The following is a 27623-nucleotide window of genomic DNA, read 5'->3' on the forward strand; positions in this document are numbered from 1 at the left end:
CATGACTTTGGAGAATTCAGCAAAGAGAAATTCTCAGCCACCAAGGATGTCGCAGAGAGTGGGACGTTCACAGTGAAGAGTCTGGAGCCAGGAGATAAAGGCTTGTATTTCTGTGCTGTGAGTCAACACAGTGATACAGACGCATTTAATAGCTGAACAAAAACCCCAAAGCACCATCAGAGCAGCTATGTACACACCACACAATGTATGACACCCCCACCTGCAGCTCTTTATCTCTGAAACAGTTATGTGTCAGATTCTGACTTTATAGACATTTAATCAAACAAGGTCTCATCACTTTGTTACCACATATAAACAGTAAAGATCAGCAGACGGAACAAAAGACTGTTTAAAAGAAAAGTTCAAAGTGTTTTAAATACTCAAATAATTATCATCCTGAGAACAAACAAGTCCTGATGCAGCTCAACAGTCTTTCCTCTCTGAAAGCATCTTTTTCCTCCAGCAGGAGGAGACACACTTCAACAAATGACTCCTCCTCTGCTCTTTCCACTGAACCAGTGAAACGTTCTCATCCACAGACTGAACTGACAAGGACCTGAAAGACAAACTGTCTGTACGAGTCTCCAATCCAAACTTCTTCAACATGATTTTAATGCTCTTTATGTTCTGTTTTCTTCATTTGTCGGGAAATAAGGGTGAGACAAACAACAATATTCTAGAACAAGACAAAGTTTACAGTTCCTGCATTTAAATTCTGGTCTGCTTTGTTCCACAGCTGCCTCCGACAACAGACAAGTCACTCAGACACCTCCTTTCATGGTGAAGAAAGCTGGTGAATCTGTGAACAGCGAGATTAAATGTTCACACAGTATCTCAAGCTACGACGTTATTCTCTGGTACAAACAAGATGAACACAAAGCTCTGAAGCTCCTGGGATATATGAATGCTGACTTCCCAAATCCTGAAGACAACGTGAAGCATAAAATCAGTTTTGATGGAGATGGACGTAAACGATCAAGCCTCAACATTTCTAATCTTGAATTAAGTGACAGCGCTGTGTATTTCTGTGCTGCCAGTCGGCACAGTGCTGCAGATTCCACTAAACCCAATACAAAAACCTTCCTTTATCTGTCTGACACACAGAAAAGACATTGAAGCTCCTGAACACCTGCAGCCTCCACCTCAAGCAAACCTTTGATGAATCTGATCACCAGTTTTGTTTCAGCTTTGACGTCTTCTGACACTTGTTGTGATGTTTGAAATGAAGTTCGCTTCAATTTATGATGATTGTGAACATTTATCAAACATTAATGACATAAATATTGATTCAATTTGCAACTAAAGATTCATTTAAATCATCAGATATGCTGATGATGATGTTCTGTATCATCTGATCAGTTGAAGAGAGTTAAAATGTCAAGTGTTTAAAAGAGTGGATGTGGAACCGTAGGGTCACTGGTACTAATCTCCTGTTTATCCATGGCTGAAGTGTTCATGAACAAGGAACCCACCCACCTCTCAACTGTTCCTTTCTTTTTTATATCGACAAAATATGAAAGTGGTCACAACTGTTAATATGGAACAAGAGCATTAAAGTCTGTAAACTCTCCTCTCATTACAGTCTGTTTCAGATCCACTCAGTGACTTAGAAGATAATAATGGTTACACTCTTCTTCATAAATACGACAACAATCACAGCTTGACTCATCACGATGATCACAGGACGTCACTCAAAGCAGAGACACTCCCACCACCTGAAACTCTTCACATGTCTGTAAATACTCTGCCATTCATTGATCAGCCTCAGACCTCCAGAACATGGACATTAGCAGACACGGTCACCTCAGCTTTGTTATATTTCTGCTGTGGATGAAAGGTAAAATCCTTCCTGTTCAGTACGACATGGATATTATTGTTGTTAAGTAAGGCATCCTCAGATTGTTGTTCTTTAGTTTTAATGTGGATTCAGGTCATTTTCAGGTTGTATTTGATTCTTATTTGAAGAGGAAGTAATGAGGGAAACAACACGTGCACAACTCTGCAGAATATTAAAGTTTGTATCTGTTAATCTCACAGGTCTAACTGATGGAAGTGATGTGACACAGACCTCCATACTGTGGGGAAAGAAGGGCGAAAATGCAACAATGCACTGCAACCACACAAAGGGGAGTTTATATTTCCATATGTACTGGTACAGACAACTTCCTGGAGAAACTATGAAACAGATTGTCTACACAACGACTGGCAATAAAAATCATGACTTTGGAGAATTCAGCAAAGAGAAATTCTCAGCCACCAAGGATGTCGCAGAGAGTGGGACGTTCACAGTGAAGAGTCTGGAGCCAGGAGATAAAGGCTTGTATTTCTGTGCTGTGAGTCAACACAGTGATACAGACACATTTAATAGCTGAACAAAAAGCCCAAAGCACCATCAGAGCAGCTATGTACACACACCACACAATGTATGACACCCCCACCTGCAGCTCTTTATCTCTGAGACAGTTATGTGTCAGATTGTGACTTTATAGACATTTTATCAAACAAGGTCTCATCACTTTGTTACCACATATAAACAGTAAAGATCAGCAGACGGAACAAAAGTCTGTTAAAAAGAAAAGTTCAAAATGTTTTAAATACTGAAATAATTATCATCCTGAGAACAAACAAGTCCTGATGCAGCTCAATAGTCTTTACTCTCTGAAAGCATCTTTTTCCTCCAACAGGAGGAGACACACTTCAACAAATGACTCCTCTCTGACTCCTCCTCTGCTCTTTCCACTGAACCAGTGAAACGTTCTCATCCACAGACTGAACTTACAAGGACCTGAAAGACAAACTGTCTGTAGGAGTCTCCAATCCAAACTTCTTCAACATGTTTTTAATGCTCTTCATGTTCTGTTTTCTTCATCTGTTGGGAAATAAGGGTGAGAACAACAAATATGTTCTAGAACAAGACAAAGTTTACAGTTCCTGCATTTAAAGTCTGGTCTGCTTTGTTCCACAGCTGCCTCCGACAACAGACAAGTCACCCAGACACCTCCTTTCATGGTGAAGAAAGATGGTGAATCTGTCAACGGAGAAATTAAATGTTCACACAGTATCACAGATTATCAAGTTATTCTCTGGTACAAACAAGATGAACACAAAGCTCTGAAGCTCCTGGGATATCTGAACTTAGATTCCCCAAATTCTGAAGACAACGTGAAGCATAAAATCAGTTTTGATGGAGATGGACGTAAATATTCAAGCCTCAACATTTCTAATCTTGAATTAAGTGACAGTGCTGTGTATTTCTGTGCTGCCAGTCGACACAGTGCTTCAGATTCCACTAAACCCAATACAAAAACCTTCCTTTATCTGTCTGACACACAGAAAGACATTGAGGTTCCTGAACACCTGCAGCCTCACAATCATTTATGTGGAACTAGAGCATTAAAGTCTGTAAACTCTCCTCTCAGTACAGTCTGTTTCAGATCCACTCAGTGACTTAGAAAATGAAAGTGGTGACACTCTTCTTCATAAATACCACAACACTCACAGCTTGACTCATCATGATGATCACAGGACGTCACTCAAAGCAGAGACACTCCCACCACCTGAAACTCTTCACATGTCTGTAAATACGCTGCCATTCATTGATCAGCCTCAGAGCTCCAGAACATGGACGTTAGCAGACACGGTCACCTCAGCTTTGTTATATTTCTGCTGTGGATGAAAGGTAAAATCCTTCCTGTTCAGTACGACATGGATATTATTGTTGTCAAACGAGGCGTCCTCAGATTGTTGTTCTTTAGTTTTAATGTGGATTTCAGGTCATTTTCAGGTTGTAACTGTTTCTTATTTGAAGAGGAAGTAATGAGGAAAACAAGACATGCACAACTCAGCTGAATATTAAAGTGTGTATCTGTTAATCTCACAGGTCTAACTGATGGAAGTGATGTGACACAGACCTCCATACTGTGGGGAAAGAAGGGTGAAAGTGCAAAAATGCACTGCAACCACACAAAGGATTTTACTTATGACCAGATTTACTGGTACAGACAGCTGCCTGGAGAAACTATGAAACAAATCGTCTACACAATAGCTGGCTATCATGACTTTGGAGAATTCAGCAAAGAGAAATTCTCAGCCACAAAGGATGTTGCTGAGAGAGGGACGTTCACAGTAAAGAATCTGGAGCCAGGAGATAAAGGCTTGTATTTCTGTGCTGTCAGAGAGACACAGTGATACAGACGCATTTAATAGCTGAACAAAAACCCCAAAGCACCGTCAGAGCAGCTTTGTACACACCACACAATGCATGACACCCCCACCTGCAGCTCTTTATCTCTGAGACAGTCATGTGCCAGATTCTGACTTCATAGACACATTGTCAAACATGGTCTCATCACTTTGTTACCACATATAAACAGTAAAGATCAGCAGACGGAACAAAAGTCTGTTAAAAAGAAAAGTTCAAAATGTTTCAAATACTGAAATAATTATCATCCTGAAAACAAACAAGTCCTGATGCAGCTCAACAGTCTTTCCTCTATAAAAACATCTTTTTCCTCCAGCAAGAGGAGACGCACTTCAACAAATGACTCCTCTCTGACTCCTCCTCTGCTCTTTCCACTGAACCAGTGAAACGTTCTCATCCACAGACTGAACTGACAAGGACCTGAAAGACAAACTGTCTGTAGGAGTCTCCAATCCAAACTTCTTTAAAATGATTTTAATGCTCTTCGCGTTCTGTTTTCTTCATCTGTCGGGAAATATGGGTGAGACAAACAACTATGTTCTAGAACAAGACAAAGTTTACAGTTCTGGCATTTAAAGTCTGGTTTGCTTTGTTCCACAGCTGCCTCCGACAACAAACAAGTCACTCAGACACCTCCTTTCATGGTGAAGAAAGATGGTGAATCTGTCAACGGAGAAATTAAATGTTCACACAGTGTCACAAACTACGACGTTATTCTTTGGTACAAACAAGACAAACACAAAGCTCTGAAGCTCCTGGGATATATGAACAACAAATTTCCAAATCCTGAAGACAACGTGAAGCATAAAATCAGCTTTGATGGAGATGGAAGTACACAGTCAAGCCTCAACATTTCTAATCTTGAATTAAGTGACAGCGCTGTGTATTTCTGTGCTGCCAGTCGACACAGTGCTGCAGATTCCACTAAACCCAATACAAAAACCTTACTTTATCTGTCTGACACACAGAAAACACATTGAGGCCACTGAACACCTGCAGCCTCCACCTCAAGCAAACCTTTGATGAATCTGATCACTTTCACTTCTTCTGACATTTCTGACATTAATTACATACATTTTGACTAAATGTGTAAGTTAAGATTAATTTACAGCAACATTAATGCTTCTAACTATTTATTTTACAAACTGATCATTTATTTGTCAGATAAAATCTCTTCCTTAAGTTCAACCAGGGCTGAAGATCCTTAGCGCCCAAAATTACAGTTCCTGGTATAGAAAATTAATTAACTTTTCCCTTTACCACAACTGTTTGCTTGGGTCAATCTGTATAAAACATGCTTGCAATAGTTTAATCCGAAGAAAAGTGAAAAACATTTGGTTTATCACAGAGAGAAATGTTGAAATTATTTTGTTAAGGCTGTACTGAGGTTAATTTTGACAAATGAACCTCAATACATTACATTACATACATTACATGCACATAGCTAGAAAAGTCCTTGTGAAGCAAATCTTCATCTTGACTTGATCACACTGTTCTTCTTAGTGACAAAATATAGTGAATACAGATTGAACTTCACCCAAGTCACTCAGATAACGAGCATCTCTGTGACTCTTCAGTCCATCACTACATTAAAGTTCACATAAATGATTTTTAATTGGCCTGGCAGATCTTTGCCAGGAGCATAAACGCTTCCCAAAGGTGGGAAATACATCATATCATCAAATCAGCCCTCTTCAGCTCGTTGTTGTTTCTGATCTAAAGTACAGATGATGACCTGTTGGCGGTGCTCTAACGCCACTTCCACTGCTCTTTAATTGTCAATTCAGATTTGTATGGAGCTGCTCATTGGGAAACTCCCCTTGCAGCTGTTGATAACTCTGTAACTGTACGAGACTGTGGCAGTTTCTGTCTGACACAACATGGATACAAGCATCATTAAACAAGGCGTCCTCAGGGTGTTCCTCTCTTTGCTGTGCATTTCAGGTAATTAAAAACAAACCAAATGTTACATGTCAACATATTACACGAACAACGCAAACCTTTAATATTAATCTACACAGGTTTCATTGATGGGAGTGATGTGACACAGACCTCCATACTGTGGGGAAAGAAGGGTGACAATGCAACAATACACTGCAACCACAACAAGGGCAGCAGCTATTACCAGATGTACTGGTACAGACAGCTGCCTGGAGAAACTATGAAGCGAATTGTGTTCACTACGACCGGCAGTAAAGATCATGACTTTGGAGAATTCAGCAAAGACAAATTCTCAGCCACCAAGGATGTTGCTGAGAGTGGGACGTTCACAGTGAAGAATCTGGAGCCAGGAGATAAAGGCTTGTATTTCTGTGCTGTGAGTCAACACAGTGATACAGACACATTTAATAGCTGAACAAAAACCTCAAAGCACCATCAGAGCAGCTATGTACACACCACACAATGCATGACACCCCCACCTGCAGCTCTTTATCTCTGAGACAGTTATGTGTCAGATTCTGACTTTATAGACATTTTCTCAAACAAGGTCTCATCACTTTGTTACCACATATAAACAGTAAAGATCAGCAAACGGAACAAAAGTCTGTTAAAAAGAAAAGTTCAAAGTGTTTTAAATACAACTCTGAAATAATTATCGTCCTGAGAACAAATGATGCAGCTCAACAGTCTTTCCTCTCTGAAAGCATCTTTTTCCTCCAGCAGGAGGAGACACACTTCAACAAATGACTCCTCTCTGACTCCTCCTCTGCTCTTTCCACTGAACCAGTGAAACGTTCTCATCCACAGACTGAACTTACAAGGACCTGAAAGACAAACTGTCTGTAGGAGCCTCCAATCCAAACTTCTTTAAAATGATTTTAATGCTCTTTACGTTCTGTTTTCTTCATTTGTCGGGAAATAAGGGTGAGACAAACAACAATATTCTAGAACAAGACAAAGTTTACAGTTCTGGCATTTAAATTCTGGTCTGCTTTGTTCCACAGCTTCCGCCGACAACAGACAAGTCACCCAGACACCTCCTTTCATGGTGAAGAAAGCTGGAGAATCTGTCAACAGTGAGATTAAATGTTCACACAGTATCACAAACTATGAAGTTATTCTCTGGTACAAACAAGATGAACACAAAGCTCTGAAGCTCCTGGGATATCTGAACAACAAATTACCAAATCCTGAAGACAACGTGAAGGATAAAATCAGTTTTGATGGAGATGGACGTAAATATTCAAGCCTCAACATTTCTAATCTTGAATTAAGTGACAGCGCTGTGTATTTCTGTGCTGCCAGTCGACACAGTGCTGCAGATTCCACTAAACCCAATACAAAAACCCTCCTTTATCTGTCTGACACACAGAAAAGACATTGAAGCTCCTGAACACCTGCAGCCTCCACCTCAAGAAACCTTTGATGAATCTGATCACCAGTTTTGTTTCAGCTTTGACGTCTTCTGACACTTGTTGTGATATTGGAAATAAATATTGACTCACTTTATGATGGTTGTGAGCATTTATCAAACATTAATGACATAAATATTGACTCGATATGCAACTAAAGATGCATTTAAATCATCAGATATGCTGATGATGATGTTCTGTATCATCTGATCAGTTAAAGAGAGTTAAAATGTCAAGTGGTTAAAAGAGTGGATGTGGAACCATAGGGTCACTGGTACTAATCCCGTTTATCCATGGCTGAAGTGTTCATGAACAAGGAACCCACCCACCTCTAAACTGTTCCTTTTTTTTTTTTTTTATGTCAATAAAATATGAAAAGAGTGACAACTCTTAATGTGGAACAAGAGCATTAAAGTCTGTAAACTCTCCTCTCAGTACAGTCTGTTTCAGATCCACTCAGTGACTTAGAAGATAATAATGGTTACACTCTTCTTCATAAATACCACAACACTCACAGTTTGACTCATCATGATGATCACAGGACGTCACTCAAAGCAGAGACACTCCCACCACCTAAAACTCTTCACATGTCGGTAAATACGCTGCCATTCATTGATCAGCTTCAGACCTCCAGAACATGGACGTTAGCAGACACAGACACCTCAGCTTTGTTATATTTCTGCTGTGGATGAAAGGTAAAATCCTTCCTGTTCAGTACGACATGGATATTATTGTTGTCAAAAGAGGCATCCTCAGATTGTTGCTCTTTTATTTTAATGTGGATTTCAGGTCATTTTCAGGCTGTAATTGCTTCTTATTTGAAGTGGAAGTAATGAGGGAAACAACACATGCACAACTCTGCAGAACATTAAAGTGTGTATCTGTTAATCTCACAGGTCTAACTGATGGAAGTGATGTGACACAGACCTCCATAGTGTGGGGAAACAAGGGTGAAAGTGCAACAATGCACTGCAACCACAGAAAGGATTTTACTTATAACCAGATGTACTGGTACAGACAGCTGCCTGGAGAAACTATGAAACAGATCGTCTACACAACGACTGCCAGTAAAAATCATGACTTTGGAGAATTCAGCAAAGAAAAATTCTCAGCCACCAAGACTGCTCCTGAGAATGGGACGTTCACAGTGAAGGATCTGGAGCCAGGAGATAAAGGCTTGTATTTCTGTGCTGTGAGCAAGACACAGTGATGCAGACGCATTTAATAGCTGAACAAAAACCCCAAAGCACCATCAGAGCAGCTATGTACACACCACACAATGCATGACACCCCCACCTGCAGCTCTTTATCTCTGAGGCAGTTATGTGTCAGATTCTGACTTTATAGACATTTTATCCCTCATCATTCAGTTACCATGTATAAACAGTAAAGATCAGCAGACAGAACAAAAGTCTGTAAAGAAAAGTTCAAAATGTTTTAAATACAAGTCTGCAACAATCATCATCCTGAGAACAAATGAGTCCTGATGCAGCTCAACAGTATTTTGTCTCTGAAAGCATCTTTTTCCTCCAGCAGGAGGAGACACAGTTCAACAAATGACTCCTAAATCAAATCACTTTATTTACATAGCACCTTTTGAACAAATGAATTGCAACACAATGTGATTTACATATAAAACAAACAAATATAAAATGAACCCACAGAAAAAACAGGTAAAATATACATTTAAGATTAATTACAAGCTAAGGTAAAAAGGTGGGTCTTGAGTGTCTTTTTCAAAATATCAACACTGTGCAGCCCTGAGGTCCTCCTGCAGGCTGTTCCGTAGATGTGGGCCAAGAAACTGAAAAGATGTCTCACCATACTTCTTTGTCTTAACTCTAGGAACCACTAAAAGGCCAGTACCAGAGGACCTCAGGGCTGCAAGGAGGCGACATGTTAAAAGCAGATCTGACAAATATGAGAGACCAAGACCATTAAGACATCTATAAACCAAAAAAAATAGCCTTAGATCAGAGTCACTATCTTTGCTCGAGAGAGAAATGGCCTGACTCTGGCTGTGTTCTTGAGGTAAAAAAAAACAGTTTTTGCTAAGTTTTTAATGTGATAGATAAAACAAAGATGAGAGTCAATAACAACGCCCAGGTTTGTTTTACCTGTTGTGAAGGAGATAGAGACATTGTTTATAATTTTGGTAAAAGTTTCCTCAGTTTTGTCCTGGTTGAGCTGCAGGAAGTTCTCTGCCATCCAGGTCTTAATATCTAAAATACAGTTAAAAAGAACATCAACCAGTCCAAGGTCATCAGGAGACATGGTGATGTATAGCTGGGTATCATCAGCGTAGCTGTGAAAACATTCTCCTGTTGACATCACCAAATAGCTGTATGTACAGATTAAAAAGTGGTGGACCTAGGATTGAGCTTTGGGGGACACCACAATCCAGTTTTTATTTCTCAGAAGAGGAGGCTCCATTGATAAACACATAAAATTGTCTGCCAGAGAGGTAGGATTTAAACCAGTTAGAAACAGCACATGAGAGGCTGATCATGTCGTGAAGTTGGCTTAAAAAAAAATATTGTAGTCTACCATGAGAAACGCTGCACTCAAATCCAGTATAACCAGGACAGAGACTTTCCCCTCGTCCAGGTTCATACGAATATCATTTAAAACCTGATCAGGGCAGTCTCAGTACTGTGACTGTCCGACAATCAGATTGGAAAATATTGTACAAACTGTGACTTTTCATAAAATCATTCAACTAGTTAAAACCCACTTTGTGAAAAATTCTGTTTAAAACTGGCAGATTGGACACTGGTCTGGAATAGTGTCTAAATTCTTGCTCTTCAGAAGAGACCTGACCAGAGTTTTCTTAAAAGCACTTGGGAAAACTCCTGTGCATCCATGGCTGAAGTGCCCACGAACAAGGAACCTAGCCACCTCTAAACTGCTCCTCAAGTTTCTTTTATATCGATAAAATATGAAAGTAGTCACAACTGTTGATGTGGAACAAGAGCATTAAAGTCTGTAAACTCTCCTCTCAGTACAGTCTCAGAGAGAAGGCATCCTCAGATTGTTGTTCTTCAGTTTAAATGTGGATTTCAGGTCATTTTCAGGTTGTGACTGTTTCTTATTTGAAGAGGAAGTAATGAGGGAAACAAGACATGCACAACTCTGGAGAATATTAAAGTGTGTATTTGTTAATCTCACAGGTCTAACTGATGGAAGTGATGTGACACAGACCTCCATACTGTGGGGAAAGAAGGGTGAAAATGCAACAATGCACTGCAACCACACAAAGGGGAGTTTATATTTCCATATGTACTGGTACAGACAACTTCCTGGAGAAACTGTGAAACAGATCGTCTACACAACGACTGGCAATAAAAATCATGACTTTGGAGAATTCAGCAAAGAGAAATTCTCAGCCACCAAGGATGTCGCTGAGAATGGGACGTTCACAGTGAAGGATCTGGAGCCAGGAGATAAAGGCTTGTATTTCTGTGCTGTGAGTCAACACAGTGATACAGACACATTTAATAGCTGAACAAAAACCCCAAAGCACCATCAGAGCAGCTATGTACACACCACACAATGCATGACACCCCCACCTGCAGCTCTTTATCTCTGAGACAGTTATGTGTCAGATTCTGTCAAACACATTGTCAAACATGGCCTCATCACTTTGTTACCACATATAAACAGTAAAGATCAGCAGACGGAACAAAAGTCTGATAAAAAGAAAAGTTCAAAATGTTTTAAATACTGAAATAATTATCATCCTGAGAACAAACAAGTCCTGATGCAGCTCAACAGTCTTTACTCTCTGAAAGCATCTTTTTCCTCGAGTAGGAGGAGACACACTTCAACAAATGACTCCTCTCTGACTCCTCCTCTGCTCTTTCCACTGAACCAGTGAAACATTCTCATCCACAGACTGAACTGACAAGGACCTGAAAGACAAACTGGCTGTAGGAGTCTCCAATCCAAACTTCTTCAACATGATTTTAATGCTCTTCACGTTCTGTTTTCTTCATCTGTCGGGAAATACGGGTGAGACAAACAACTATGTTCTAGAACAACACAAAGTTTACAGTTCCTGCATTTAAATTCTGGTCTGCTTTGTTCCACAGCTGCCTCCGACAACAGACAAGTCACCCAGACACCTCCTTTCATAGTGAAGAAAGCTGGTGAATCTGTGAACAGCGAGATTAAATGTTCACACAGTATCTCAAGCTACAACGTTATTCTCTGGTACAAACAAGATGAACACAAAGCTCTGAAGCTCCTGGGATATCTGAGTTATGATTCCCCAAAGCCTGAAGACAACGTGAAGCATAAAATCAGCTTTGATGGAGATGGACGTAAACAATCAAGCCTCAACATTTCTAGTCTTGAACTAAGTGACAGCGCTGTGTATTTCTGTGCTGCCAGTCGACACAGTGCTGCAGATTCCACTAAACCCAATACAAAAACCTTCCTTTATCTGTCTGACACACAGAAAGACATTGAAGCTCCTGAACACCTGCAGCCTCACAACCATTTATGTGGAACTAGAGCATCAAAGTCTGTAAACTCTCCTCTCAGTACAGTCTGTTTCAGATCCACTCAGTGACTTAGAAAATGAAAGTGGTGACACTCTTCTTCATAAATACCACAACAATCACAGCTTGACTCATCATGATGATCACAGGACGTCACTCAAAGCAGAGACACTCCCACCACCTAAAACTCTTCACATGTCGGTAAATACGCTGCCATTCATTGATCAGCCTCAGAGCTCCAGAACATGGACGTTAGCAGACACGGTCACCTCAGCTTTGTTATATTTCTGCTGTGGATGAAAGGTAAAATCCTTCCTGTTCAGTATGACATGGATATTATTGCTGTCAAACGAGGCATCCTCAGATTGTTGTTGTTTTATTTTAATGTGGATTCAGGTCATTTTCAGGTTGTATTTGTTTCTTATTTGAAGAGGAAGTAATGAGGGAAACAACACATGCACAACTCTGCAGAATATTAAAGTGTGTATCTGTTAATCTCACAGGTCTAACTGATGGAAGTGATGTGACACAGACCTCCATAGTGTGGGGAAAGAAGGGCGAAAGTGCAACAATGCACTGCAACCACACAAAGGGGTTGTTTTTTATCCATATGTACTGGTACAGACAGCTGCCTGGAGAAACTATGAAACAGATCGTCTACACAAGGACTGGCAATGACAATCATGACTTTGGAGAATTCAGCAAAGAGAAATTCTCAGCCACCAAGACTGCTCCTGAGAATGGGACGTTCACAGTGAAGAATCTGGAGCCAGGAGATAAAGGCTTGTATTTCTGTGCTGTCAGTGATACACATTGATACAGACGCATTTAATAGCTGAACAAAAACGCCAAAGCACCATCAGAGCAGCTATGTACACACCACACAATGTATGACACCCCCACCTGCAGCTCTTTATCTCTGAGACAGTTATGTGTCAGATTCTGACTTTATAGACATTTTATCAAACAAGGTCTCATCATTTTGTTACCACATATAAACAGTAAAGATCAGCAAACGGAACAAAAGTCTGTTAAAAAGAAAAGTTCAAAATGTTTTACATACTGAAATGATTATCATCCTGAGAACAAACAAGTCCTGATGCAGCTCAACAGTCTTTCCTCTCTGAAAGCATCTTTTTCCTCCAGCAGGAGGAGGCACAGCTTAACAAATGACTCCTAACTCAAATCACTTTATTTACATAGCACCTTTTGAACAAATGAATTGCAACACAATGTGATTTACATAGAAAACAAACAAATATAAAATGAACCCACAGAAAAAAATAGGTAAAATATACATTTAAGATTAATTACAAGCTAAGGTAAAAAGGTGGGTCTTGAGTGTCTTTTTCAAAATATCAACACTGTGCAGCCCTGAGGTCCTCCTGCAGGCTGTTCCGTAGATGTGGGCCATAAAACTGAAAAGATGTCTCACCATACTTCTTTGTCTTAACTCTAGGAACCACTAAAAGGCCAGTACCAGAGGACCTCAGGGCTGCAAGGGGGCGACATGGTAAAAGCAGATCTGACAAATATGAGAGACCAAGACCATTAAGACATCTATAAACCAAAAAAATAGCCTTAGGTCAGAGTCTCTGTGTTTGCTCGAGAGAGAAATGGCCTGACTCTGGCTGTGTTCTTGAGGTGATAAAATCCAGTTTTTGCTAAGTTTTTAATGTGATGGATAAAACAATGATGAAAGTCAATAACAACGCCCAGGTTTGTTTTACCTATTGTGAAGGAGATAGAGACATTGATCATAATTTTGGTAAAAGTTTCCTCAGTTTTGTCCTGGTTGAGCTGCAGGAAGTTCTCTGCTATCCAGGTCTTAATATCTAAAATACAGTTAAAAAGAACATCAACCGGTCCAAGGTCATCAGGAGACATGGTGATGTATAGCTGGGTATCATCAGCGTAGCTGTGAAAACATTCTCCTGTTGACATCACCAAGTAGCTGTATGTACAGATTAAAAAGTGGTGGACCTAGGATTGAGCTTTAGGGGACACCACAATCCAGTTTTTATTTCTCAGAAGAGGAGGCTCCATTGATAAACACATAAAATTGTCTGCCAGAGAGGTAGGATTTAAACCAGTTAGAAACAGCACATGAGAGGCTGATCATGTCGTGAAGTTGGCTTAAAAAAAAATATTGTAGTCTACCATGAGAAACGCTGCACTCAAATCCAGTATAACCAGGACAGAGACTTTACCCTTTTCCAGGTTCATACGAATATCATTTAAAACCTGATCAGGGCAGTCTCAGTACTGTGACTGTCCGACAATCAGATTGGAAAATATTGTACAAACTGTGACTTTTCATAAAATCATTCAACTAGTTAAAACCCACTTTGTGAAAAATTCTGTTTAAAACTGGCAGATTGGACACTGGTCTGGAATAGTGTCGAAATTATTCCTCTTCAGAAGAGACCTGACCAGAGTTTTCTTAAAAGCACTTGGGAAAACTCCTGTGCATCCATGGCTGAAGTGCCCACGAACAAGGAACCTAGCCACCTCTAAACTGCTCCTCAAGTTTCTTTTATATCGATAAAATATGAAAGTAGTCACAACCATTTATGTGGAACAAGAGCATCAAAGTCTGTAAACTCTCCTCTCAGTACAGTCTGTTTCAGATCCACTCAGTGACTTAGTATAAAAAAAAAAAGTGGTGCCACTCTCCTTCATAAATACCACAACACTCACAGCTTGACTCATCATGATGATCACAGGACGTTACTCAAAGCAGAGACACTCCCACCACCTGAAACTCTTCACATGTCTGTAAATACGCTGCCATTCATTGATCAGCCTCAGAGATCCAGAACATGGACGTTAGCAGACACGCTCACCTCAGCTTTGTTATATTTCTGCTGTGGATGAAAGGTAAAATCCTTCCTGTTCAGTACGACATGGATATTATCGTTGTCAAACGAAGCGTCCTCGGATTGATGTTTCTTTAGTTTTAATGTGGATTTCAGGTCATTTTCAGGTTGTATCCGTTTCTTATTTGAAGAGGAAGTAATGAGGGAAACAACACAGGCACAACTCTGCAGAATATTAAAGTGTGTATCTGTTAATCTCACAGGTCTAACTGATGGAAGTGATGTGACACAGACCTCCATACTGTGGGGAAAGAAGGGTGAAAGTAAAACAATGGAATGCAACCACAGAAAGGATTTTAGTCATAACCAGATGTACTGGTACAGACAGCTGCCTGGAGAAACTATGAAACAGATCGTCTACACAACGACTGCCAGTAAAAATCATGACTTTGGAGAATTCAGCAAAGAAAAATTCTCAGCCACCAAGGATTTCGCTGAGAATGGGACGTTCACAGTGAAGAATCTGGAGCCAGGAGATAAAGGCTTGTATTTCTGTGCTGTGAGTCAACACAGTGATGCAGACGCATTTAATAGCTGAACAAAAACCCCAAAGCACCATCAGAGCAGCTATGTACACACCACACAATGTATGACACCCCCACCTGCAGCTCTTTATCTCTGAGACAGTTATGTGTCAGATTCTGACTTTATAGACATTTTATCAAACAAGGTCTCATCACTTTGTTACCACATATAAACAGTAAAGATCAGCAGATGGAACAAAAGTCTGATAAAAAGAAAAGTGTTTTAAATACTGAAATAATTATCATCCTGAGAACAAACAAGTCCTGATGCAGCTCAACAAGCTTTCCACTCTGAAAGCATCTTGTTGAGGAGACACACTTCAACAAATGACTCCTCTCTGACTCCTCCTCTGCTCTTTCCACTGAATCAGTGAAACATTCTCATCCACAGACCGAACTGACAAGGACCTGAAAGACAAACTGGCTGTAGGAGCCTCCAATCCAAACTTCTTTAAAATGATTTTTATGCTTTTCACGTTCTGTTTTCTTCATCTGTCGGGAAATAAGGGTGAGAACAACAAATATGTTCTAGAACAAGACAAAGTTTACAGTTCCTGCATTTAAAGTCTGGTCTGCTTTGTTCCACAGCTGCCTCCGACAACAGACAAGTCACCCAGACACCTCCTTTCATGGTGAAGAAAGCTGGTGAATCTGTCAACGGAGAAATTAAATGTTCACACAGTATCACAAACTATCAAGTTATTCTCTGGTACAAACAAGATGAACACAAAGCTCTGAAACTCCTGGGATATCTGAACTTAGATTCCCCAAAGCCTGAAGACAACGTGAAGCATAAAATCAGCTTTGATGGAGATGGACGTAAACAATCAAGCCTCAACATTTCTAGTCTTGAATTAAGTGACAGCGCTGTGTATTTCTGTGCTGCCAGTCGACACAGTGCTGCAGATTCCACTAAACCCAATACAAAAACCTTCCTTTATCTGTCTGACACACAGAAAAGACATTGAAGCTCCTGAACACCTGCAGCCTCACAACCATTTATGTGGAACAAGAGCATCAAAGTCTGTAAACTCTCCTCTCAGTACAGTCTGTTTCAGATCCACTCAGTGACTTAGAAAATGAAAGTGGTGACACTCTTCTTCATAAACACCACAACAATCACAGCTTGACTCATCATGATGATCACAGGACGTCACTCAAAGCAGAGACACTCCCACCACCTGAAACTCTTCACATGTCTGTAAACACGCTGCCATTCATTGATCAGCCTCAGACCTCCAAAACTTGGACATTAGCAGACACGGTCACCTCAGCTTTGTTATATTTCTGCTGTGGATGAAAGGTAAAATCCTTCCTGTTTAGTACGACATTGATATTATTGTTGTTAAGTAAGGCATCTTTAGATTGTTGTTCTTTTGTTTTTATGTGGATTTCAGGTCATTTTCAGGTTGTGACTGTTTCTTATTTGAAGAGGAATTAATGAGGGAAACAAGACATGCACAACTCTGCAGAATATGAAAGTGTATATCTGTTAATCTCACAGGTCTAACTGATGGAAGTGATGTGACACAGACCTCCATACTGTGGGAAAAGAAGGGTGAAAGTGCAACAATGCACTGCAACCACACAAAGGGGAGTTTATATTTCCAGATGTACTGGTATAGACAACTTCCTGGAGAAACTATGAAACAGATCGTCTACACAACGACTGGCAACAAAAATCATGACTTTGGAGAATTCATCAAAGAGAAATTCTCAGCCACCAAGGATGTCGCAGAGAGTGGGACGTTCACAGTGAAGAATCTGGAGCCAGGAGATAAAGGCTTGTATTTCTGTGCTGTCAGTGATACACAGTGATACAGATGCATTTAATAGCTGAACAAAAACCCCAAAGCACCATCAGAGCAGCTATGTACACACCACACAATGCATGACACCCCCACCTGCAGCTCTTTATCTCTGAGACAGTTATGTGTCAGATTCTGTCAAACACATTGTCAAACATGGTCTCATCACTTTGTTACCACATATAAACAGTAAAGATCAGCAGACGGAACAAAAGTCTGTTAAAAAGAAAAGTTCAAAATATTTTAAATACTGAAATAATTATCATCCTGAGAACAAACAAGTCCTGATGCAGCTCAACAGTCTTTTGTCTCTGAAAGTATCTTTTTTCTCCAGCAAGAGGAGACACACTTCAACAAATGACTCCTCTCTGACTCCTCCTCTGCTCTTTCCACTGAACCAGTGAAACGTTCTCATCCACAGACTGAACTGACAAGGACCTGAAAGACAAACTGTCTGTAGGAGTCTCCAATCCAAACTTCTTCAACATGATTTTAATGCTCTTCATGTTCTGTTTTCTTCATTTGTCGGGAAATAAGGGTGAGACAAACAACAATATCCTAGAACAAGACAAAGTTTACAGTTCCTGCATTTAAAGTCTGGTCTGCTTTGTTCCACAGCTGCCTCCGACAACAGACAAGTCACTCAGACACCTCCTTTCATAGTGAAGAAAGCTGGTGAATCTGTCAACAGTGAGATTAAATGTTCACACAGCATCACAAGCTACAACGTTATTCTCTGGTACAAACAAGACAAACACAAAGCTCTGAAGCTCCTGGGATATCTGAGTTATGATTCCCCAAAGCCTGAAGACAACGTGAAGCATAAAATCAGCTTTGATGGAGATGGAAGTAAACAATCAAGCCTCAACATTTCTAATCTTGAATTAAGTGACAGTGCTGTGTATTTCTGTGCTGCCAGTCGGCACAGTGCTGCAGATTCCACTAAACCCAATACAAAAACCTTCCTTTATCTGTCTGACACACAGAAAACACATTGAAGCTCCTGAACACCTGCAGCCTCCACCTCAAGTAAACCTTTGATGAATCTGATCACCAGTTTTGTTTCAGCTTTGACGTCTTCTGACACTTGTTGTGATGTTGGAAATAAATATTGCTTCACTTTATGATGGTTGTGAGCATTTATCAAACATTAATGACATACATATTGACTCGATATGCAACTAAAGATGCATTTAAATCATCAGATATGCTGATGATGATGTTCTGTATCATCTGATCAGTTAAAGAGAGTTAAAATGACAAGTGGTTAAAAGAGTGGATGTGGAACCATAGGGTCACTGGTACTAATCCCGTTTATCCATGGATGAAGTGTTCATGAACAAGGAACCCACCCACCTCTAAACTGTTCCTTTTTTTTTTTTTAATATCAATAAAATATGAAAATAGTCACAACTCTTAATGTGGAACAAGAGCATTAAAGTCTGTAAACTCTCCTCTCAGTACAGTCTGTTTCAGATCCACTCAGTGACTTAGAAAATGAAAGTGGTGACACTCTTCTTCATAAATACCACAACAATCACAGCTTGACTCATCATGATGATCACAGGACGTCACTCAAAGCAGAGACACTCCCACCACCTAAAACTCTTCACATGTCTGTAAATACGCTGCCATTCATTGATCAGCCTCAGACCTCCAGAACATGGAAGTTAGCAGACACGCTCACCTCAGCTTTGTTATATTTCTGCTGTGGATGAAAGGTAAAATCCTTCCTGTTCAGTACGACATGGATATTATCGTTGTTAAGTAAGGCATCCTCAGATTGTTGTTCTTCAGTTTAAATGTGGATTTCAGGTCATTTTCAGGTTGTGACTGTTTCTTATTTGAAGAGGAAGTAATGAGGGAAACAAGACATGCACAACTCTGTAGAATATTAAAGTGTGTATTTGTTAATCTCACATGTCTAACTGATGGAAGTGATGTGACACAGACCTCCATAGTGTGGGGAAAGATGGGGGAAAGTAAAACAATGGAATGCAACCACAGAAAGGATTTTAGTCATAACCAGATGTACTGGTACAGACAGCTGCCTGGAGAAACTATGAAACAAATCGTCTACACAATAGCTGGCAACAAAAATCATGACTTTGGAGAATTCAGCAAAGAAAAATTCTCAGCCACCAAGGATTTCGCAGAGAATGGGACATTCACAGTGAAGAATCTGGAGCCAGGAGATAAAGGCTTGTATTTCTGTGCTGTGAGTCAACACAGTGATACAGACACATTTAATAACTGAACAAAAACCCCAAAGCACCATCAGAGCAGCTATGTAGACACCACACAATGTATGACACCCCCACCTGCAGCTCTTTATCTCTGAGACAGTCATGTGACAGATTCTGACTTTATAGACATTTTATCAAACAAGGTCTCATCACTTTGTTACCACATATAAACAGTAAAGATCAGCAGACGGAACAAAAGTCTGATAAAAAGAAAAGTTCAAAGTGTTTTAAATACTGAAATAATTATCATCCTGAGAATAAACAAGTCCTGATGCAGCTCAACAGTCTTTCCTCTCTGAAAGCATCTTTTTCCTCCAGCAGGAGGAGACACACTTCAACAAATGACTCCTCTCTGACTCCTCCTCTGCTCTTTCCACTGAACCAGTGAAACGTTCTCATCCACAGACTGAACTGACAAGGACCTGAAAGACAAACTGGCTGTAGGAGTCTCCAATCCAAACTTCTTCAACATGATTTTAATGCTCTTTATGTTCTGTTTTCTTCATTTGTCGGGAAATAAGGGTGAGACCAACAACAATATTCTAGAACAAGACAAAGTTTACAGTTCCTGCATTTAAAGTCTGGTCTGCTTTGTTCCACAGCTGCCTCCGACAACAGACGAGTCACCCAGACACCTCCTTTCATGGTGGAGAAAGCTGGTGAATCTGTGAAAAGCGAGATTAAATGTTCACACAGTATCTCAAGCTACGACGTTATTCTCTGGTACAAACAAGATGAACACAAAGCTCTGAAGCTCCTGGGATATATGAATGTTGACTTCCCAAATCCTGAAGACAACGTGAAGCATAAAATCAGCTTTGATGGAGATGGACGTAAATATTCAAGCCTCAACATTTCTAATCTTGAATTAAGTGACAGCGCTGTGTATTTCTGTGCTGCTAGTTGACACAGTGCTTCAGATTCCACTAAACCCAATACAAAAACCTTCCTTTATCTGTCTGACACACAGAAAAGACATTGAGGCCACTGAACACCTGCAGCCTCCACCTCAAGCAAACCTTTGATGAATCTGATCACTTTCACTTCTTCTGACATTTCTGACATTAATTACATACATTTTGACTAAATGTGTAAGTTAAGATTAATTTACAGCAACATTAATGCTTCTAACTATTTATTTTACAAACTGATCATTTATTTGTCAGATAAAATGTCTTCCTTAAGTTCAACCAGGGCTGAAGATCCTTAGCGCCCAAAATTACAGTTCCTGGTATAGAAAATTAATTAACTTTTTCCTTTACCACAACTGTTTGCTTGGGTCAATCTGTATAAAACATGCTTGCAATAGTTTAATCCGAAGAAAAGTGAAAAACATTTGGTTTATCACAGAGAGAAATGTTGAAATTATTTTGTTGAGGTTGTACTGAGGTTAATTTCGACATACATTACATGCACCTAGCTAGAAAAGTCCTTGTGAAGCAAATTTTCATCTTGACTTGATCACACTGTTCTTCTTAGTGACAAAATATAGTGAATACAGATTAAACTTCACCTAAGTCACTCAGATAACGAGCATCTCTGTGACTCTTCAGTCCATCACTACATTAAAGTCCACATGAATGATTTTTAATTGGCCTGGTAGATCTTTGCCAGGAGCGTAAACGCTTCCCGAAGGTGGGAAATACATCATATCATCAAATCAGCCCTCTTCAGCTTGTTGTTGTTTCTGATCTAAAGTACAGATGATGACCTGTTGGCGGTGCTCTAACGCCACTTCCACTGCTCTTTAACTGTCAATTCAGATTTGTATGGAGCTGCTCATTGGGAAACTCCCCTTGCAGCTGTTGATAACTCTGTAACTGTACGAGACTGTGGCAGTTTCTGTCTGACACAACATGGATACAAGCATCATTAAACAAGGCGTCCTCAGGGTGTTCCTCTCTTTGCTGTGCATTTCAGGTAATTAAAAACAAACCAAATGTTACATGTCAACATATTACACGAACAACGCAAACCTTTAATATTAATCTACACAGGTTTCATTGATGGGAGTGATGTGACACAGACCTCCATACTGTGGAAAAACAAGGGTGACAATGCAACAATACACTGCAACCACAACAAGGGCAGCAGCTATTTCCAGATGTACTGGTACAGACAGCTGCCTGGAGAAACTATGAAGCGAATTGTGTTCACTACGACTGCCAGTAAAGATCATGACTTTGGAGAATTCAGCAAAGAGAAATTCTCAGCCACCAAGGATGTTGCTGAGAGTGGGACGTTCACAGTGAAGAATCTGGAGCCAGGAGATAAAGGCTTGTATTTCTGTGCTGTCAGAGAGACACAGTGATACAGACGCATTTAATAGCTGAACAAAAACCCCAAAGCACCGTCAGAGCAGCTATGTACACACCACACAATGCATGACACCCCCACCTGCAGCTCTTTATCTCTGAGACAGTTATGTGTCAGATTCTGACTTTATAGACACATTGTCAAACATGGTCTCATCACTTTGTTACCAAATATAAACAGTAAAGATCAGCAGACGGAACAAAAGTCTGTTAAAAAGAAAAGTTCAAAATATTTTAAATACTGAAATAATTATCATCCTGAGAACAAACAAGTCCTGATGCAGCTCAACAGTCTTTCCTCTCTGAAAGCATCTTTTTCCTCCAGCAGGAGGAGACACACTTCAACAAATGACTCCTCTCTGACTCCTCCTCTGCTCTTTCCACTGAACCAGTGAAACGTTCTCATCCACAGACTGAACTGACAAGGACCTGAAAGACAAACTGGCTGTAGGAGTCTCCAATCCAATCCAAACTTCTTCAACATGATTTTAATGCTTTTCACGTTCTGTTTTCTTCATCTGTCGGGAAATAAGGGTGAGACAAACAACTATGTTCTAGAACAAGACAAAGTTTACAGTTCCTGCATTTAAAGTCTGGTCTGCTTTGTTCCACAGCTGCCTCCGACAACAAACAAGTCACCCAGACACCTCCTTTCATGGTGAAGAAAGCTGGTGAATCTGTGAACAGTGAGATTAAATGTTCACACAGTATCTCAAACTACGACGTTATTCTTTGGTACAAACAAGACAAACACAAAGCTCTGAAGCTCCTGGGATATCTGAACACCATATTCCCATATCCTGAAGACAACGTGAAGGATAAAATCAGCTTTGATGGACATGGAAGTACACAGTCAAGCCTCAACATTTCTAATCTTGAATTAAGTGACAGCGCTGTGTATTTCTGTGCTGCCAGTCGACACAGTGCTTCAGATTCCACTAAACCCAATACAAAAACCTTCCTTTATCTGTCTGACACACAGAAAGACATTGAAGCTCCTGAACACCTGCAGCCTCCACCTCAAGCAAACCTTTGATGAATCTGATCACCAGTTTTGTTTCAGCTTTGACGTCTTCTGACATTAATTACATAAATTTTGACTAAATGTGTAAGTAAAGATTAATTTACAGCAACATTAATGCTTCTAACTATTTATTTTACAAACTGATCATTTATTTGTCAGATAAAATCTCTTCCTTAAGTTCAACCAGGGCTGAAGATCCTTAGCGCCCAAAATTACAGTTCCTGGTATAGAAAATTAATTAACTTTTTGCTTTACCACAACTGTTTGCTTGGGTCAATCTGTATAAAACATGCTTGCAATAGTTTAATCCGAAGAAAAGTGAAAAACATTTGGTTTATCACAGAGAGAAATGTTGAAATTATTTTGTTGAGGTTGTACTGAGATTAATTTCGACATACATTACATGCACATAGCTAGAAAAGTCCTTGTGAAGCAAATTTTCATCTTGACTTGATCACACTGTTCTTCTTAGTGACAAAATATAGTGAATACAGATTAAACTTCACCCAAGTCACTCAGATAACGAGCATCTCTGTGACTCTTCAGTCCATCACTACATTAAAGTTCACATAAATGATTTTTAATTGGCCTGGCAGATCTTTGCCAGGAGCGTAAACGCTTCCTGAAGGGGGGAAATACATCATATCATCAAATCAGCCTTCTTAAGCTTGTTGTTGTTTCTGATCTAAAGTACAGATGATGACCTGTTGGCGGTGCTCTAACGCCACTTCCACTGCTCTTTAATTGTCAATTCAGATTTGTATGGAGCTGCTCATTGGGAAACTCCCCTTGCAGCTGTTGATAACTCTGTAACTGTACGAGACTGTGGCAGTTTCTGTCTGTCACAACATGGATACAAGCATCATTAAACAAGGCGTCCTCAGGGTGTTCCTCTCTTTGCTGTGCATTTCAGGTAATTAAAAACAAACCAAATGTTACATGTCAACGTATTACACGAACAACGCAAACCTTTAATATTAATCTACACAGGTTTCATTGATGGGAGTGATGTGACACAGACCTCCATACTGTGGAAAAACAAGGGTGACAATGCAACAATACACTGCAACCACAACAAGGGCAGCAGCTATTTCCAGATGTACTGGTACAGACAGCTGCCTGGAGAAACTATGAAGCGAATTGTGTTCACTATGACCGGCAGTAAAGATCATGACTTTGGAGAATTCAGCAAAGAGAAATTCTCAGCCACCAAGGATGTTGCTGAGAGTGGGACGTTCACAGTGAAGAATCTGGAGCCAGGAGATAAAGGCTTGTATTTCTGTGCTGTCAGTGAGACACAGTGATACAGACGCTGCAGACACCTGAACAAAAACCTCAGTGCAATGTTCACGTTTACCAAAACTGATAATCTCCTGCACTCTAGGGGGACCTCGAGAACCACATGTGACTCTGAATGAAGCGGTGAAAACGACCATAAAACATCCAACCCCTCATTTATACAAGATTTTAACCTGACATTAATAGTATCCATCATCATCTCCCCTTCTTCTTTTATTTTTTTAAATTCTGTTTTGAATAAAAGGTAAAATTAATACTGTCTATTACGTTACAGCTTGCAAATATCATTACAGGTCAAACCGATGGATGTGAAGACATTTATGCCACATAACACGGAACAGATCGATGCAGTCATAGGAAATACTGAACATGGTTTATTAATTTAAGTTTAAGGATAAGGATTAACACACAACACAAAACTTTGCCTAATGCTATTTATAAATATCCATTATTATTATAATTTTGCATTCATTATTAAGCTATTCAACCTCCATCCTTATCCCTTTAGTAAATAAATATATATATATACATACATATATATTTATATATATTGTAGTTTTGAATTATTGCTCCAACTTCCTCAAAGTCTGTTTGCAGAAAGCACACGTGGTATTTTTTCCAACCCACAGGGGGAGACAAATCTCTGCAAATGAAATGAGGACACAACCACACAGGAAAACCCCCAAAAGATCACGACACACCACACAATGCCGCTCCTTGCTCCTGGAGAGACAGCTATAATTTAATATATGTCACAGAGGAGAAAGGAAGGACCTTCTAAACATGTTTAACCTGATCTCCGTGCTCTGTTTGCTTCATCTGCCAGTGAATAATGGTGAGTACTCCGGTCAGAGGAACACTCAAAACATCAAAGAAGTTCACAATCTAAACATCTCTTGTGCTTTTTGTTTTTTCAAACAGGTGTTTCTAACTCCCCTAAAGTCTTCCAAACACCGCCTAGCATATTTAAAAAAGCTGGTGAATCTATAGTCAGTGAGATTCACTGCTCACACAGCATAACACACTTTGATCGGACTCTCTGGTACCAACAGGACGAACACGGAGGCCTGATGTTCTTGGGGTATCTGAATATGAAGTTTCCATTTTCAGATGACAAGGTGAAGGAAAGGATCAGCTTTACCGGCGACGGCAGCAACAATTCAAGCCTGACTGTTTCCAACGTCACTCGAGACGACGGCGGTGCTGTGTATTTCTGTGCCGCCATTCGACACAGTGCTGCAGACTCTCCTGGAGTCAGTACAAAAAGTGCCTTTGATCTGTCTGCAGAGAGATAACGCTCTGAACACCTGCAGCCTGCCTTCCTCTGAAACGCTTTGAAAATGTTTCGACACAATTTTGACCCCCTCTGAGGTCACGGTTAAGTAATACCTAAAAAAAATTTCCATAAGTAATTAAATAAACAAGTACCTAAATAAATGCCATAAATGCTATTTATTTATTTGTTTATTTTCAATCCAAACTACCTGGCTGGCTGTAAGGCATGTGCAGTCGATCAATGCACTCTCCGAACAACCAATAGGCAAAACGTTCAAACAGTCTGGACAGCCCCTTATCTGCATTACATTTCTTTGTGCATAGTGAAGTGCTTACATCAATAACTAAATAGCATTTATGGCATATATTTAGGTATTTGTTTATTTATGGCACATATATTTATGTATTAAACAATCTGTTTATTAATTCATGACATATATCTGTAGGTATTTATTTATTTACTCTTTTATTTATTTCATTTTAATTATGGCAGAGTTGGTCCTCCATAGTGATGACGAATCCAACCAACGCCAACGCTCACATTTCAACTTAGAGAGACACTCCCACCTGCAACTCCTCATGTCTGTGTAATAATCTGAGACTCAGTCAGTTTACGTCTAACATGGATATTATGGTTAGGAACCAAGACCTCCTCGTACTGTCAGTCTTCTTGCTTTGGAGCTCAGGTAATGTCATATGAGATTAATCGGTTATTGTCGTATGCACAGTAAAAACAGCAACACTAATCAAATAAAAGACATAAAATCTTCAAAGAACAAAATATATAGAAAAACAAGGAGCAAGAGAAATCCTTTAAATCAAATGTTAAAAAGTGTTTTACTGTTTTTTATACAGGTCTAACTGATGGGAGTGATGTCACCCAGACCCCCATACTGTGGAAATATAAGGGTGATAATGCAATCATAGACTGCAGACACACCAAAGGTGCTAGCTACTACCAGATGTACTGGTACAGACAGCTGCCAGGAGAAACTATGAAACTGATCGTGTACACAACAACAACTAACAAAGATCACGACTTTGGAGAATTCAGTGGAGGGAAGTTCTCAGCCACCAAGACCGAGGCTCAGGAGGGGACGTTCACGGTGAATGATCTGGTCCCAGGAGATCAAGGCTTGTATTTCTGTGCCGTCAGTGAGCACAGTGATACAGACGCATGTGAGAGCTGAACAAAAACCCCAATGAACTGGTGGTGACGTTATCTCCTGTACTACACAATGACAGATCATCAAAGAGCAATGTGACGCTGTTAAACTTCTCACTTATGTTGGAATTGCTGAATATTCTGAAGACCAAGTTCAGAGGAGTCACTTAGGTTAACAATTCAGTATCAGTAAATAAACTATAACTACAGCCGGAAATTTTGACGTATAGATTTTTATTCTGCAATGTGGAGTCATGCCTCTGAGCCAGTATGTCCCTAGGTACGTTTTAGCCCTGTCTCACCTCTTCAGAAACAGGACGTACAGAATAGGAGTCTGGTAACATACGATTTATATGTCGTTGCAGGGACTTTTTCAGCTGATGACCTCCTTCCCAGCCCCTGTCAGAATAGCGACAAATGAGGGAGTGACCTCATGTGACTGACCTTACAGCACAGCGACAAACATGATGAACATTACAATATTTTTTATAACAATGTGCTTTTTCATATGTGTAGAAGTGTTTACACTGCACAACCTGAGTGACTTGAGCCCAACACCATGCCCTGATATTGATGTTGTCTCTGTACATCTGGTCTATATTATATATATTATATATCTATTACTCTGTATCTATGAGTGCACTTTCCAGCTTTATTATTTTTTAATAATTTGTTGTTTTAATTTTACTATCTATGTACCTGTACTGTAATGTACCTGTGCAAATGGCAAAATAAACCCGGCCCAGCAGATGCATGATCAGTTCCAAACAGAGCGTCTTCAAGAGAGATTTCCACCATTAAAGGTTTGTGTGTGGGAGGGAAAGCTTAGGTTCACTTCCATGCTATGCACATAAGTCTCCATAGAATATTTGGGAATGTTGAACTGTGTGCTGTATTTGGGCCTATATGTGTCAAATGACTGTAACTGTGTCCATTTTTTTTGCTACTTTGTGCCCAATAGGGACAAAACAGTTGTTGTGGTCTTTGTCGCTGCAACGTTTGAAGGAAAACAAATAAACAAAATCAAAATAA

General features: G+C 39.9%; 5 gene segments (V, D, J or C); all 5 read left to right on the plus strand.

Moving 5' to 3' along the window:
• The first annotated feature begins 12095 nt into the window (after nucleotides 1-12095).
• Nucleotides 12096-12873, plus strand: LOC125023823. The segment is given in 2 exon segments: nucleotides 12096-12359; nucleotides 12560-12873. Coding segments are annotated over 2 exon segments (372 nt in total).
• Nucleotides 12874-21365: 8492 nt separating this feature from the next.
• LOC125023824 lies at nucleotides 21366-21824 on the plus strand. The segment is given in 2 exon segments: nucleotides 21366-21433; nucleotides 21511-21824. Coding segments are annotated over 2 exon segments (378 nt in total).
• A 1877-nt stretch (nucleotides 21825-23701) lies between these two features.
• LOC125023825 lies at nucleotides 23702-24265 on the plus strand. The segment is given in 2 exon segments: nucleotides 23702-23765; nucleotides 23843-24265. Coding segments are annotated over 2 exon segments (378 nt in total).
• Nucleotides 24266-24899: 634 nt separating this feature from the next.
• LOC125023826 lies at nucleotides 24900-25446 on the plus strand. The segment is given in 2 exon segments: nucleotides 24900-24986; nucleotides 25073-25446. Coding segments are annotated over 2 exon segments (426 nt in total).
• Nucleotides 25447-26048: 602 nt separating this feature from the next.
• On the plus strand, nucleotides 26049-26954 carry LOC125023827. The segment is given in 2 exon segments: nucleotides 26049-26112; nucleotides 26282-26954. Coding segments are annotated over 2 exon segments (399 nt in total).
• The last annotated feature ends 669 nt before the right edge of the window (nucleotides 26955-27623 follow it).

The sequence above is a fragment of the Mugil cephalus genome, chromosome 17, assembly GCF_022458985.1.
Source record: "Mugil cephalus isolate CIBA_MC_2020 chromosome 17, CIBA_Mcephalus_1.1, whole genome shotgun sequence".
NCBI lineage: Eukaryota > Metazoa > Chordata > Actinopteri > Mugiliformes > Mugilidae > Mugil > Mugil cephalus.